General features: G+C 41.0%; 1 protein-coding gene across 8 annotated transcripts in view; it reads right to left on the reverse strand.

Annotated features, from left to right (window-relative positions):
• The window catches only part of EFR3A (EFR3 homolog A), a 226565-nt gene that overhangs the window by 131078 nt on the left and 79241 nt on the right, over window positions 1-16246 (reverse strand). For all 8 annotated transcript variants that reach the window (XM_075581953.1, XM_075581960.1, XM_075581966.1 and 5 more), the window contains 3 exons: window positions 15144-15294; window positions 7844-7965; window positions 3568-3717 (listed from right to left, as the gene is read on the reverse strand). In XM_075581953.1, coding sequence (XP_075438068.1) covers window positions 3568-3717; window positions 7844-7965; window positions 15144-15294 — 423 coding nt within the window. The remainder of the gene's footprint in view (window positions 1-3567; window positions 3718-7843; window positions 7966-15143; window positions 15295-16246) is intronic.

The raw sequence follows: 16246 nt of genomic DNA on the forward strand, positions 1-16246 counted from the left end.
GAAAAAAAGATACTGTAGGACTAGTAAAATATTGATCAATAAAAATACCACCCACTGTCATGTCACAGTCACTGACATATATACAAATAAAACACCGGCTCATGAGAGTTATAGGATAGCCAACAAATAAAAAAAAAAAATCAAGACGAACAATTTGTAAAAATACATTACACTTTTTAGCGGTAAGTATTTGGCATCAGATAGAAAAGGCAGCAATTACAGCAGTGCCTCTAAAACTGGATGGTGGAAACAGAACAACTCAAAACTCGTTCTTAGTAAATATCTTTCTTCAGTTCACTGTAATATATATATATATTACAGTATGCTGCAGACTTCTTCATAGAGGTAATCTAAAAAAGCCTGGAGCCTATTCCATCATGCTCTAAAACTCCACGGTGATTGCAATATCTATATTTTAAGCTTCAAATACACGTAATACATAGTTCTAAAGAAACCATTTGGTATATATTGCATATCAACTATTCCATTCCAAATGGAAGTTTCTCAAAATAATGGATTATTAAAATACTAATCAAAGCATACAAAGAAAGAGCCAGTATATTTCTCGTTTGTGTTGCTTTTCTGTCAATATGGAGAATGTTTAACCTACAGCAGAATCAAGTAAAAGGGAAACGCTCAAGTAAGTTAAAGGAGCAGTCCGAGCAGCAGCTATGTATTTTTTGTTGAAGGTGATATCCCTCCTAGAAAGAAAATGAACCATTTGCACAGATCGGGGATTACTGTAGCAATCCATTTTTTTATTTCCTATCTGTATTAACATAGGATTTTAGCAGGGGGTCTTCAGAGCTGAACTCCAATATTTTCGTCTCTGGTGACCCCCTGCTTCCCAAGATACCTTCACCCCCCCCTTGGCGGGTCTGTATATTGGCAATTAAAGCTCCCGCGTCACGTGGATCAATAGGAAGCCGAACCTGATGTCACGGCTCCCAATTGCCCGCAGGGCACGAGAACTTTGAACTTACGTGAAGCCCAGTAGCCGAGCAAAGCGGCTACCGGCACCACTGCCCCGCTCCCACCACCCCACGGAGGTAAGTATCTCCAGAAACAGGTGGACCCTGGAGATAAAATTAATGGGGTTTAGCTCTGGAGATACCAAGCTTCAAACCTATGATAAAAAAAAAAAGCTGTGTGTGCTGAGCACGCGCATAGTAAGTGAAACTTCTTTGACTTTTGTCACAGAAATTGTATTTGTGTTGGTGATGTTTTAATTAAAAATCAAAATACAATTTCAGTTACAAAACACAAATAAATTTGACTTAGAATGCGCGTGTTCGGCACACATCCCATGTATTAGCTATTTGCACTAAGTGTGAATTCCTTGTGTGTATGTGTGTCAGTGTGTGTGTATGTCAGTCAGTCAGTCAGTCAGTCAGTGTGTGTCAGTCAGTGTGTGTGTGTGTGTGTGTGTGTGTCAGTCAGTGTGTATGTGTATTTGTGTCAGTGTGTATGTGTAAGTCAGTGTGTGTGTCAGTCAGTGTGCGGGGGGGTGTGGGTGAGTCAGTCAGTGTGCGGGGAGGGGTGGGTCAGTCAGTCAGTGTGTGGGGAGGGGTGGGTGAGTCAGTCAGTGTGCGGGGAGGGGTGGGTGAGTCAGTCAGTGTGCGGGGAGGTGTGGGTGGGTCAGTCAGTCAGTGTGCGGGGAGGTGTGGGTGGGTCAGTCAGTCAGTGTGCGGGGAGGTGTGGGTGGGTCAGTCAGTGTGGGGGGGTGTGGGGGGGTCAGTCAGTGTGGGGGGGGGGTGGGTGGGTCAGTCAGTGTGTGGGGGGGGGGTGGGTGGGTCAGTCAGTGTGTGGGGGTGGGTGGGTCAGTCAGTGTGTGGGGGGGGGGGTGGGTGGGTCAGTCAGTGTGTGGGGGTGGGTGGGTCAGTCAGTGTGTGGGGGGGGTGTGGGTGGGTCAGTCAGTGTGTGTGGGGGGGTCAGTCAGTGTGTGGGGGGGTGTGGGTCAGTCAGTGTGTGGGGGGGGTGGTTCAGTCAGTGTGTGGGGGGGGTGGGTCAGTTAGTGTGTGGGGGGGGTGGGTCAGTCAGTGTGTGGGGGGTGGGGTGGGGGGGGTCAGTCAGTGTGTGGGGGGTTCAGTCAGTGTGTGGGGGGGGGTGGGGGGGTGGGTCAGTCAGTGTGTGGGGGGGGGGTCAGTCAGTGTGTGGGGGTGTGTGTCAGTGTGTGTGTGTCAGTCAGTGTGTATGTGTGTGTGTGTATGTGAGTCAGTGTGTGTGTATGTGAGTCAGTATGTGTGTATGTGTCAGTGTGTATGTATGTGTGTATGTATGTGTGTGTGTGTGTCCTGCCCCCCTCTCTCCTGACTCTCCCCAGCACACTTGTCCTTTCCCTGCACCCTTATCCTTTCCCTGCACCCAGACCCTTTCAGCAGTCCGCCCCCCCCCCCCCCCCCATTCCTACCAGATCGCGGCACAGAGGAGATGGAGGCAGTGTCGGCGGGGGGAGAGGGAGAAGTGCGTCATCGTCAGCTGGAGCCGACTCGGAGGCTTCTGATGGTGCTGTGGGGGACATGGGGGACGCAGCGCACTCATCACCCCCCTCCTCCCCCCCGTTACCGGAGCAGTTCTATGCCTCGGCCGGGGCATGCACCGGGAGGAGAGGCCGCAGGAGATCAGTGCCTGCATAGAGCCCCGGGGAGCAGTGTGGGCTTCAGTGTCCCTGTGAGGAGAGTCATGGCGTCTCGAGCGTCGCCATGACTACCGGGCATGCGCAGCATATCAATGGGCGGGGAACGGGCGGGGAATCAGCGGTGCCGTCACAACTGCGCATGCGCGGCATGGCAGCGGCCGTTAGGAGCGGCGGCTATCGCCGCCTCATATGTCACGATGTGTGGGGGGGTGTGGTGCTCGGGGGGGGGGGGGGGAGCGATTAGGAGCGGCGCCGGCGGCTATCGCCGCCGCCGCATCTGATTTGTGGAGCGGGTGTGATGTCAGTGTTGGGGTCGGGCTGAGCCAGAACACAGCCCGGCCTCAACTGCCAACACTGACGTCACATCCGTTTCATTTCTGTCTCCACAATTCTTTTTTTGCCCCATCACGAATAAGGTGCCACTAAGGAAGTTTCACTTCAAAAACATTTAAAAAATTGCGCACTTGGATTGCCGCTTTAAACCTAAACACGTGTAATCCTTTTTAACACTTAACTAAAGTTCATTTGTAAACATGGTATCCTGAAACTCTGGAGGTATAAACTAAATGCCGAAAATCATTACTCAAGTTCTAATAAATAACCAAGTTCCTGTTTTGAATAAGTTCCAGCATACAAGACAATTCAATTTAGTGGCTAGATTTAGCCTAATTTTCTTTTATGCTCGTAGAGCTGAAAAGGTATAAAGAGCTGTTCATAGAATTTTATAGGCACAATGTGTCCCTGCAACGAATGGCATATTCAATTTAAAAAAAAAATGTTTTGCTGCCTGAGACAAGTGCACTAGACAAAGTAACTTGTCAAAGATCCCAAGGATTGCCAACACTGGGAATCAGACCAGGAGCAGTGACATAAAAAGCAGTGCCTTTATCACAAAGCATCTGCTTCAGTCCTTATTTGCTTATACATACCTTTCAGGGTCTTCTATCTTCTGCATATTAAATATTAGGGAAGGAACTATTTTATCCATATGCTGCGGTTCCCATATAGTTGCACGAAGCTCATCATTCACAGTTTTGCGAACAACTCCTTGGATTCCCCGAATTCCAGCAATTCGAATCCTAAAATGGTAAGGGGAAAATCAGCACATATGCGGACTAGAAAACATGTCAAAATAAAGTTACACACGCAGTAGGAACGAGGGTGCATCGTAAACAGAAGTTACTAGTGAAAAAGTCAAACACTCAGCATAAATTTGACAGACACTAAACTTGTTTTCATATCTTTACTAAAGTTCTATTTTTACCTGTTTAAAAGAGCAAATCTACAATATAAAATGGCATCACATTATTACAGTAAAAGCCCTCAAGATATTCCATTTGGAGGGAGGGGGGAGGCGAAGGGAGGAGTTGACAACCTATAAAGCATCAATTCTCTAACCCCTCACAGCCCCCCCCCCCCCCCCCCCCAATACTTTAATTGATTTTGGTGTTCCTGAAGAGAAGAATTGCAGTACTCACCGCTGCTGTAACCCTCTGACAAGTTAACCTTTGCTCTGCGGCCATAGGAAAGCCACAGACATTGGAAGATAATGTTTTGGATTTTTATTAGGTGACCTTGTGGATATTTTTAACTTTTTGGGTCTCCATTATCAACATCCGTTATTCAAAATGAATCACTAAAAATGGGGGACAGCGCCATGCTGTAAATATTGGTTACATAATGGAGGTCACAAATGCTCACAGCTGCAAAGGAAGAAATAATCTCCACGTAATCATTTGAGGGCTACATTTCCACATGAGAGGAAACACTAAAATGAGCTAAAAATATTTCGCATTAACAATTGGTTTTGTCCAAGCAAGCATCCTGGCAATGTAAGCGTTCACATTCTGATAGCTAAGGGAAGCAGATGGATATATTGAGCATTGTGAATATGTCCAACACTGTGTGGTTTGGATTTGGTCGTTTGGAAAGCAGTATTGCTGCTAGCCACATCACCCACTCCGCTAAGGCTCACACGCGACAGGCTTTGTATGAGGTTAACTGGCATAGTCGAGCAGCTGTGTTTGTAATGGTGTTTTCAACGCTAAACATTTAGTAGGTTTTTAATCTAACGTTAAGAAAAATGCTAGGGAACGTCAGATATGGAGAATTAGCATTAGTTGCACACCATATGGCCCAATAAATTATGAACAGTTTTTGTCGTTTGCTTGTCATTTAGAATACTTCAAAAGGTATTTTTAGAAATATTTACGCTCACATAAGAATTCAAACTGTTCTCTTTTTGTAAAGCAGCAATCTTACCCACCCCTGATGCCTATAGGTGTTTAATGCCTATAAATTTGGCATCTTGGTCCCCAAGAATGTTCTGCTCTTATATATATACATATATATATATATACATACAGATATATATATATATACATATATATATATATATATATATATACATATATATATATATATATATATATATATATACATGTAGAGCAGGGGAGCGCAAACTTTTTGTGCTGCGCCCCCCTGTCTCTCTGCCCCCGGCTCTCGCGCCCCCCTGCCTTCCTTCAGCCGCGTCAGATGACGCTGCGTGGGCGTGTGACGTCAGGTCACATGGTGCCGCGGCGTCAATGGTGCCATGGCGACGCAACACAGGCGGCTGAATCCCGGTAAGTAAACAGTTGCAGGGGCCTCACGCGATCCCCCGGCATTTAATTTAAATGCCTGGGGGAAGAGCGCGGGGCCTCTGCAACTGCCCGCGCCCCCCCAGCACAATCTCCCGCCCCCCCTGGGGGTCGCGCCCCCACTTTGCGCACCGCTGATGTAGAGGTATCAGTACCGTGTTAGCCGAGCTTCAATAATCAAAAAATAAATAGATTATACCGTTCTGTGGCTAACGAAATGCTTTTATTTGTGCGAGCTTTCGAGATACACTGATCTCTTCTTCCGGCAATGTTACAATGAATGAAGCAAAAGGTATACTTAAAAACAGTGTCTCTTGGAATGTTATCTGTGCTGTTCCTTCCCCCGGTGTGGATGTAACACCTCTAGCCATAAAACACATCCACATCGGGGGAAGGAACAGCACAGATAACATTCCAAGAGACACTGTTTTTAAGTATACCTTTTGCTTCATTCATTGTAACATCGCCGGAAGAAGAGATCAGTGTATCTCGAAAGCTCGCACAAATAAAAGCATTTCGTTAGCCACAGAACGGTATCCTCTATTTATTTTTTGATTATATATATACAGAGAGAGATATAGATATATATATATATATATATATATATATATATATACAGAGATATATATAAATACACACACACACACACACACACACAGGTATATATCAAATTGGAGTAGCGCCTTAGGAAGCTTGATAAGGATAAATCAGCTGTGTAAATCAGATAGAGTTAACAAGGCTATTGACCAAAGAATCCCCAAAAGGGTGAATTTGTGATAAAAACAACTGAAATCTATAGCAAAAATAAAAAATATTAAACATAAAAAATAAAATAAAAACCAGATGTCAGTTCAAATTCCAAAAAATGTACTTAGTCCACTGGCGTTTTGCTGCCCATATATAAGGATCACCAAATCCCAAGGATATCTGCAGAAAACAAGAAGAAAAAACAGGCGCACTCCTAGTGTGAAAGTATAAAACAGTATTTATGGGATTGTAAAATATAAAAAGCACACCCACAAACAGAGTAAAAATAAAAGCATTTATGAGATATACTCAATCGCCTTGAAGCTGTGAAGGGAATGTATCAGCCTGTCCCGTTAGTGCCACCTCTGGTGTATCCGTTGGTTCAGCAAGGTGCACTGGAGCCACCGCAGCCAGATGATTTAATAATCAGCAACACGGTCAGAGACTCCCTCCAGATACACCTCCCACAGCTCTCACTGCTCACTAGCAGGCAACTGCAAAACCGGAAGCGACAGCAGTCCTAAGCAAAATAGCAACAGCTCCAAGGTACTCTCTCCGTTCGTGCAGTAATGTCAGCCACAAACTCACCTCTTTGGCGGTGGCTCCAGTGCACCTTGCTGAACCAACGGAAACGCCAGAGGTGGCACCAACGGGACAGGCTGATACATTCCCTTCACAGCTTCAAGGCGATTGAGTATATCTCATAAATGCTTTTATTTTTACTCTGTTTGTGGGTGTGCTTTTTATATTTAACAATCCCATAAATACTGTTTTATACTTTATCACACTAGGAGTGCGCCTGTTTTTCCTTCTTTGTTTTCTGTATATATGTATATATGTATGTATATATGTGTATATGCATATATATGCATATATATATATATATTTATATATATATATATATATATATATATATATATATATATGCATATATATATATATATATATACATACAGTGGTCGACAAATCACCAAAAAATCTACTCGCTACACAAAAAAAATCTACTCGCCACCTAGTACCAAACGTGTGCTGCTTGGGCCAATAGGAGCTCGCCACCATGTTAAATCCACTCGCCCGGGGCGAGCAAATGTATAGGTTTGTCGAACAGTGTGTGTGTGTGTGTGTGTGTGTGTGTGTGTGTGTGTGTGTGTGTGTGTGTGTGTGTGTGTGTGTGTGTGTGTGTGTGTGTGTGTATATATATATATATATATATATATATATATATATATATATATATATAAAATCATGATTTGTAAAAGCTCTATCTGCTTTAGAATACATTGGGTTGTAGAGAGTTCCATTTAAATCTCAGAGATCTTTAATATAATCAGAATCTTGATATCCTGAACAAAAGATTTAAAAATGTAAAAGTGTTGCAATGGACAAAGATATTTCTTAAAGGAAGTTTAAAACACCTGAACAAAATGCTCTCAGTGTAGACTGCTGCTTTAAAGGCTCCAACATCACCAATAAGCTACTACTCTTAGCAATTTAGCCATATACCAAATGGAGAAACAAGAATACATAGAGGGATCAATATCATGAGGGGGAAACAAAAGTATCTTGCCCTTTAAGTCCTACTGACAAAACCCCACAACACCTGCACCCCGCTGACAATCTCTTCGAAGAGGGAGGATAGGGTTGAGGATCGCAGAACAGTGATGCCTTGGACGCGGTCATCGGGGAAAGCCTGGGACATTCACCAAGGGACACAATAGCGTTAGTCTTTGGTAAGCACTCTCCTGGTCTGCACATTCAAGCCCCTCCAATTTCTGTTGATCCAACCCCCAGAAGTTTAAAGCTATTAGTTTGGACTTACTCTGTTCGTATTTCCGGATCATTATGACACGAATGACACATCGCACTGAAGCGAGAAACGAAAAAGTCGTAACGCCGATGATACGAAGGCGTATCTTCTTCAATATTTGCAAACTTCACAAACTGCAAATGAAAAATTGGACACCGTCAAGTGAAAGCAAATGTTTACATATAAAGAACATCCTCTCTAGTTCCAAAGCCATCTCATTAGGCCATGAATTTACAATGAGATGCCAAAAGGAAAATGATGACCATCAACAACATTTTATGAAAAATTTTATATTAGCAAAACCTTTTTAATATAGAATGGTAATGTAACAAAGAATGATAATACAAATATTAACAGATCATATGAACAATTACACGTTACATATTCAATCTTCTACATACAAGCAACAGTGCAATTTTCTGTAGTCTCTGCAAGCACCAAAGACTACGCTTTTTATTAACACACAGGCAACATACGTATGTTAAATGTTGTAAAAGAATAGTCCCTCTAATAATCTGATTTTTAAATGTACTAAATAGGTCAAGGTTTCTACTCCCTCCTTCAGCGAAATGGAGAATACTGTAAAAAATAAATACAATATTTAGTAAAAGCGCGCCTGTAAATGGTAAATTACCAGTCAGCTGTGGGAATAATTAGCTTTTATCTATACAAAAGTTCAGTTAAGGTGTTTTCCTAAAATGTTCACATTCTTTTCATTAGAAAAAAAGAAATATTTGTGTTCTTACTGTACATTTAAAAGAGTAGGTTTTAACAGCCCCTTTAAGAAGACCACTTAAGACACGGAGGTACTTGAATCAATAACTTCTCGAAAGATACTCGAGGTTTTGGCAACTACAAATATTTTAATCCTGCATTCATTCATTTGGTCTGTAACACTAACTCTTTATTTAAAATATATTGCCTTCCTTTTCACCTTTTTCATTCTGTTTACAGTCAAATGTAACTAACGCAGTTGACTTTCATGGTACTGAGCATCCTGATATTCAAATTTAAGCCTACTAGGGCATATTGTAGCCTGCACTTTACACCTTTATGACAGTGCCTCTAAAACCCGCTGCCATGTCAGTCATTTTACAGGAGATGAGGATCTTGGGTAATGATCGCACAAAAAGGCACAAAAATTACTTTATAACCAATGTGTATGTAAATGCAACTTGAAATCATAGGGAAGCTACTTACAATTAAACGATCACTCCCAGCTAAAGCACACCCGTGAGTGAGGTGCTTTATCGTTCTTATAAACAGGTTATGAGAACAGTCAATCTAAAAGGGGCAGCCCCTTCTAGGACCAAAGTGTACTTTATGGTAATGATATACAGGAGTTAGAAAGTTAAATCTGGGTGTTGCCTCTTTGTTGTTGTATGAAAACCCAACAGCTATACATATGTCTGAAATATATATTTTTCAGTTGCTTTGTAGACAAGGCGAGATGAAACTTGGGAATGGTTTGATTTCCTCTGGCTACTCCCTTCCGAGTGATTTTGCTGTAGTAAAAAGAGTTTACACAGAGAATACAAACTCCCTCTCGCGCCTCGCCATTATGGACTTTCTGATAAGGACAGGGTGGGAAAAGGGTGGACATGATTGACCAACTTTACCCGAGTCCTTGCGGAACAAGGGATTTCGTTACATTTCCAAAGAATCAAAAAACAGCCAATAATTTGGGCTAAGAATGGTCACACATATGTTTAACGAAGCCAATTTGACTTGAATTGTTCACAAAATGGTTTTTTGTTAATCGTTTGTTAGGGAGCACACTTACATATCCAACCCACACCCCCCAAAAAAATAATCTTGCAATCTAAGACTAGAAATAATTTCAAGTGACAAATCAATGCTTTATTTATTAAACTGTAATGCAGAAACATAGAATTACAGCAGATATCAACTACTTGGCCCACCGTGTCTCCCCATTTTCCCCTCTGCTGTAAAACCTCATATCCTCGTGGATGGTGCTCCACCGCCTTAAACTTAATACTAAAACTGAGTTCCTTATATTTCCTGTCGCCAAAGCATGTTGTCTAGGAGTGACATTTGACTCCTCCTTTTCCTTCTCCATTCCCATTAAATGGCATGGCCATACATTCCTCAAATTGCCAAAATCCGCCCTTTCCACAATCTACTGCTAAAACTACATGCCCTTATCCTCTCCCGTCTAGGTTATTGTAACATACTGCCAGCAGGCCTTCTTGCCTCATAACTTTCTACTTTGCAATCTATCCACAATTCTGCTGCTAGAATAATTTCACTTTCGGATTCAAATTTCGGATCACCTATCAAGTTCTCCTTCTTACCTTCATGGTGGTCTACTCATCAGCTCCTCCCTGCATATTGGCTTTGCTCTCGTCATGTCCCCGGAAATCTCATGGGTAGAGCACAAAACAGTCTCCTTTCCACTCTGCTCCCCTCGATTGCTTGCTCGCCTAAAACCTCTTTCTCCTTACTGCCCCCTTACCTGTGGAACTCCCTCACACACTGTACACGCCAAGTACCTTCTCTCCCTACCTTTAAGTCAAACATTAAAACTCACCTCTTAAATTAAGCATTTCAATGGCCTAGACTTATTGCTGCTGTCCTACACCCAGTCACTCCTACCAACCATTCTAGCCAAGCACAAAGCCATCTACTGCACCTATTCCCTCATCTGTTGCCTTTAAGTCTCAAACATTCCACTTAGATTGCAAACTCTCTAACGCGGGGAGTTCTTATCCTATTGTAAGATTTTGTTTGTTGCACTTACTGTATTATAATTCCCTGTACGATCTCTTTTGTAAGGCGCTGAGTACACTAGGGGCGCAACATAAAAAGATATACATATCTGGTCCGTCCAAATGCTTGTTTGCAAATGAACTGAAATCTCTGTTTATGTATTCTTTTGTAGTGAAACAGAATTTATCAACAACTATGCCGACGTAACTAAAAAAGCGAAGGAGTGCACAGGTAAATCCTCATTTTAACAACTCCAGCTTTAGCAAGAATACATTTATTTGTTCTCTAGATGCAACCAGATAGAACTGTAACAGTTTCAATGCATCAATCCTGCTTATTAAATTGAGAAATGAAGACTTAAAAATAGCACCCGGAACGATTACAGAGATAACATCAAATAGAATTGCAATTGCCAGGGGGATGACATTCTTGACCTACTTTTGCAAGATGAGAATATTTTATTGAAAGGAATACAAAGTCTAAAAAAAGACAGAACTTTTGACAGTTAAGCATAACAATTATAGTGCCCTAGAAATGTGGTTAAAAATAAATATGATTAATCTGAAAACAGCTTTAACTAAATAAACAACATGTTTATTAACAGGCCAATTTAGAAAATGTATTATATTAAATCATATTCATGTACGTAAAATATTTCATGACAAAAGAGGATAGTTTCCTTTCCATATATCATTAATTGTTCTTTCAAATAAAAGTCTTCAGTCTTTGAGAAAATTATGCATTTACTATGATGCAATTTGCACTGTACAGTACAAAAACACTGGTGCGATGAATTTCTGCCCATGTCTAGTGATCGGGATTTGAAGCACATTGACTAGCACAAAACTACTTTTTTGAAGCCTCTTCAACCGCTACTACAGGTTCTTCAACGTCACGATTAAGAGCACTTGCACAACTACTGCTTTAGTCTGAATTCTCTTGCAAACAAATCAATCATATTCCCAACATGAATCTTGACAGATTTTCTGACTCGCTCTATCTAATTTTCATCCTAGATTAAGAGTGGATATCGGGAAAATACGATTCCATGTGGAATAGGTGGTTTGTAATTATGCACAACGATTTAGCCTGTGTGTTACTTTTGTAATACAATAGAGGTTGTGCCGTCATGTCAGAATCCATATGCCAATTACCTGCAACATTTTGACATCTATAAAAACAACTTTTTTTTTTGCGGTAGTCACTAAAAATAAATAAATGTGAAATTGCATTCAGCTACTAAAATGAGCACAGCTTGTGTCACAGAAAATTCATAGCTGAATTTATCATACGATGGTTCAGATTAATAGTTGTATTTATTTTAATATATGTAGGGGGATATGGGGGAATCATGGGACAGAAGTTTCAAGTAGATTTTGATGCATTACATTTCCTTTGTTGCCTTTTTATTGTTTTTTTTAATCAATTATTTTGGATATACAGTAGGAGTATGTGTATATATGTACATGCTGGTATCACACTCATTTTCAAAGCCCTATATGAAATATGCTCTAGTGACCAGTACAGGTAGTCCTTGTTATCCAATGTTTTACTTTACAACGAATGGCATATCCAACGCTTTACAATGCAACCCTATGGGCCGTTTTTCGACGCCGGAATGCGTTATCCATGCTCACCGCCACTGATTAACATGGGACTCACTTTACAACGGTTTCACTATCCAACGCTACTTCCAGAACGGATTCCGTTGGATAACCGAGGACTGCTTGTACTTCATTCTTAGAGCTGGTAGTATTATTGAGGGTATTACATCTCCTTTACAGCTCTCTACTGCAACACCCTCCTAACAAAAGTGGTACAGCCTGCGTGGTCCATGGTGGCACTCTTTGGAAAATACCATATTTAAGGTATTTAAGATAACTTTTAGAATAAGATTTCTCAAATGAAAATGGCGATTTAAATTTTAGAATGTTTTAACAAATACAGGTTTTCACCGGAACATAGTCTTTTTAAACACAAACAAATTTGTTTTTAAAAGTACAGTACTGTTCTGTCATTTACAGTTAAACATGAAGCATCCATGTCTGAGGCCTTCAATTATTTAGCACTGAGTAATTATCCTAGCAGCATTAAGTTAAAGATTAATTCCACTTCGCTTCCTTTTAATGCCCTGTGAAGTGGTGAACAGCATGTCTAGCCTGTAGCCACAACAAAAAAGTTGCACTCTACTGAAATAAGCTCAGCTATTTTGTGTTGATTCTCTGATCTGTGTTAATCATATTATATTGTGAAAATTTAATAAAGTGAATGAACTGGCAAATTGAAAAATAAATGTCACAAAATAGTAATTAAAACAGCAGTTCATACTGCCGTTAAAAAAAAAAATCCATTTAATGTGTGCATCAATACAAAATCGACACACTGGCAAGTGATTAGCCAAGTTGACAATTGATCCTTTCTCCTGTGATCGATCGACAAAGATTCCTCTCAGGGGTTCATTCAATGGCTGTCAGTGCAACAGGGGAGGACCCAAGATCCAAAGTTCCGTTGGGGAAGATCATGTGACCAAGTCGTCACTAGATACAATTGGTGCGCTACTAGAGAGAGGGCAGGGCTCACCAAAGGTGTGTGCCAGAGCCTGTTTCAGGAGAGGAAGGGGGTGTGACTTTGTACATGGTTGCAATAGGAACAAAAAATGCTTGTTACATTATAATACATCTAAAATGTCTTTCCATTTTTTTTTAAAATGCTACAAGTTATTTCTTATAGTACAGAACCGATTATAAAAAACAAAAAAAAAACACATGTAGGATATTGCTTGAGCTGCAGTTTGAAGGCCAAGCTTACAGTCCTGGCTATGGTGACACGTCATCCTGTCGCCGTTGTAGCAGCATTTTTTGCTTATAGTGTTAGAGACAAGAGATGGCGACCGGGGGACGTGGCAGGGGCGTGAGCGGTTCGCCCTCATTGGCTGAACCGCTCACGTGGCCGCTAGCGTCACATGGCGGTTGGCGAAAAACAATCAAATTTCATTGACTTCAGAGATTTCAAACGCGCCGTCGCATCTACTATAGGCACACGCGACGGATTAAAGACTTTTTTTCACGCAAATTTGCGTCGCTGTAGCCAGGACTATAAGCGCGGCCTAATACTGCATGTATGGATTACCCATGACATGATCAATGAATGGTAAAACTAACCCCTCATTTAACCTCTACAGTACCTTGTTCAGGGTTCCACTGTTTTTTGGCCGCCTGTGTCTATTAACTACCACTAATGCAGCAATGAAGGAGTTATTGCAACATCACAGGAATGCTCACCGATATGAAGTGCCCGCCCCAAGTGTTTTCCCCTCAACCCTCAATAGTGGGGAGTGGAAAAAACATATGATGAATGTGCTACTTCCAGGCACCGGCATGGAGGGGTGGGGGGGGCAACATTAGTGACGTAGCACTTGCAGTATTTCCACCAATTTACATCTTTGTGGCATTTTAACTCCTGTACTGTTCTTCAGTCATTTGATTGTTGCAAATGGTAATCACATCACACCAGGAGAAAAATAATAAGACCTCGACCTCTACAAGTAAGTTCTTATCAGTATAAAATGAATGTATAAAAAAACGTCTTGTAATCATGTGCAAATTACACCGTTTTAGTTAATGCACTAGTTTTAAGACATTGACATCAAATCTACAAAGTTAGTAAATCAGTATACAGGATTCCAGCTCAAGCAGGGAAATAGGTTGGCGGTTTTAACAACTGAATAGAGACATAAGACGATGTATTATTGTCATTACCTTCCAAACTCCATTTTGTACAAGAATAACAATTTTAAAAGCAGATACTTTTTTTCTGATCTGCACTTCAGATATGATTTATTACATGCTCAACAAATGCACTTGCTTTGCGACCTGCTAAACAGGAAGTCATATCCAATGAGAACCAAGTTGCTTAATTATAAATTGATTGTAGTTAAGTTGGTTGTTAATGTCACTTTTGTCAGTACTAATTGTCTCCAGACAATTGTTTATTGCATAATTGCACAACGCTGTATTGTCTTATGATGGGACAGTAATTTAATTGGTTGAATAGTCCTAGATGGTTTGTGGATAATAGTTGTTGCTTGTATGCCTAGTTTTGACACGTACATTTGTTTTTGATCTAATACATTCAACTGAAATGCTAGTCATGGGATATTCAAGCACTACTTTTTACAGTATATTCATGGAATAAATGGTTACATGAAGTAGCAAGTTACATAGGTCATTCTTTCATGACCACATGCAGAGAAGAACTGCATACAGAAACAATCTTGTCTCGTCTGCAAATAAACAGAGCATCTTCATGACCAGTCCATACATATTAACCTTCACAGTGCCGGGGTACCGGCACTTTTGCATCATGTGATCACAACATGCCAGGTGCTCGGATGCTGGCCATGGAAGCGGTGGAGGCTCCACTTCCTTTTCACACAGGCTGGCCACTCCATTGGAGCGTTCAGCTCGATCGGTCCTTGCCCATGCCACACCAAGTGCGTCACTAGGGCACGAAAGTTAAAGAAATCTGCTACCAACACAGTGCATAACAACTCACAACAATACATCAGACGGAGTCTACTCACAGAATTGGTTCCATAAACTTGTAACTTTGGTTCTCCCGATTCCAAAAGCTTAGCCACCATGTGAAGGAAGCTTTCGACAAAGGGCTTGATGCTCTGTGAATGACATGCCATAAGGAGCTGGTCCAAAGCTTCCATTGCAATGAACACGTACCTTTTAAAGTAAAAAAAAAAAAAGTTAGATGTGCATTCTCTTAATGGTTAAAATACTTTTATTTTGTATAAAACAAATCTCAAATCAGACAAATCAAGAGTACAAAATTCAGAACTCATTTACCTTGTAGCTCTGCCCATTATTGCATATAAAATACCCAGTACAGTAGATGAAATGCAAGCGATGCTTAGAAGAAAAAAGACCATCAACTTCTATACTGTGACCCTGTAGTAAAGAACCAACTTTGCCACAGCTCAGTGATCTCCGAACTGCACGCTTGCTATTGTTGCTGCTGTGTGCTGTGGGGGAAAAGAGGCAGAATCGTATGCGGCCAACGTCTTGTAGAAAAGAAGTCATGCTACAGCTGAATCTGTAATTATTCATTTGTCAATCACCGTCTTCTTATGTAGCGGTACAGTATGAGCAAAAAAGCAGGGCAAGCTAACCTCGCAAGGTGAAGTAATGATTTCAGAGCAGTGAGGATTATGCCTTTTGGGGTTTATGCAATGGGCAGGTTTTCATTCTTTTTACCAAAATATGGCACTATAGGACTTTTTTTTTTTTTTGCACAAAAAAAAAGTGAAATTGCAAGTTTAATGCAGAATGTTTAATAAACTACAAATAAATAAAAACAGAAAGGCCAGCACATCATACAAAATTACAACATATAGTGCAATACCCCAGTGCTTATTTGCTCATGAAAAATGGTCATTTAGTTAAACAAATAACAAATGGTTAATGATAATAACCTGCAGGCACCTATACACTATGTAATGTAAGAAAGAATGGAGCTAAGAGATGTGCATTGGTATTTTCTTTTGCATATAGGGTCACACAAGAGTATTCCTCCATGCACAAAGGGAGAGGTTACACTCCGTACCTGTGGATTCTGAACAAAAATCAACTCCAGTGCTACAGTACATATTGTTAATTGTCACTATATTAAAACATT

The sequence above is a fragment of the Ascaphus truei genome, chromosome 2 (genome assembly GCF_040206685.1).
Source record: "Ascaphus truei isolate aAscTru1 chromosome 2, aAscTru1.hap1, whole genome shotgun sequence".
Classification (NCBI taxonomy): domain Eukaryota; kingdom Metazoa; phylum Chordata; class Amphibia; order Anura; family Ascaphidae; genus Ascaphus; species Ascaphus truei.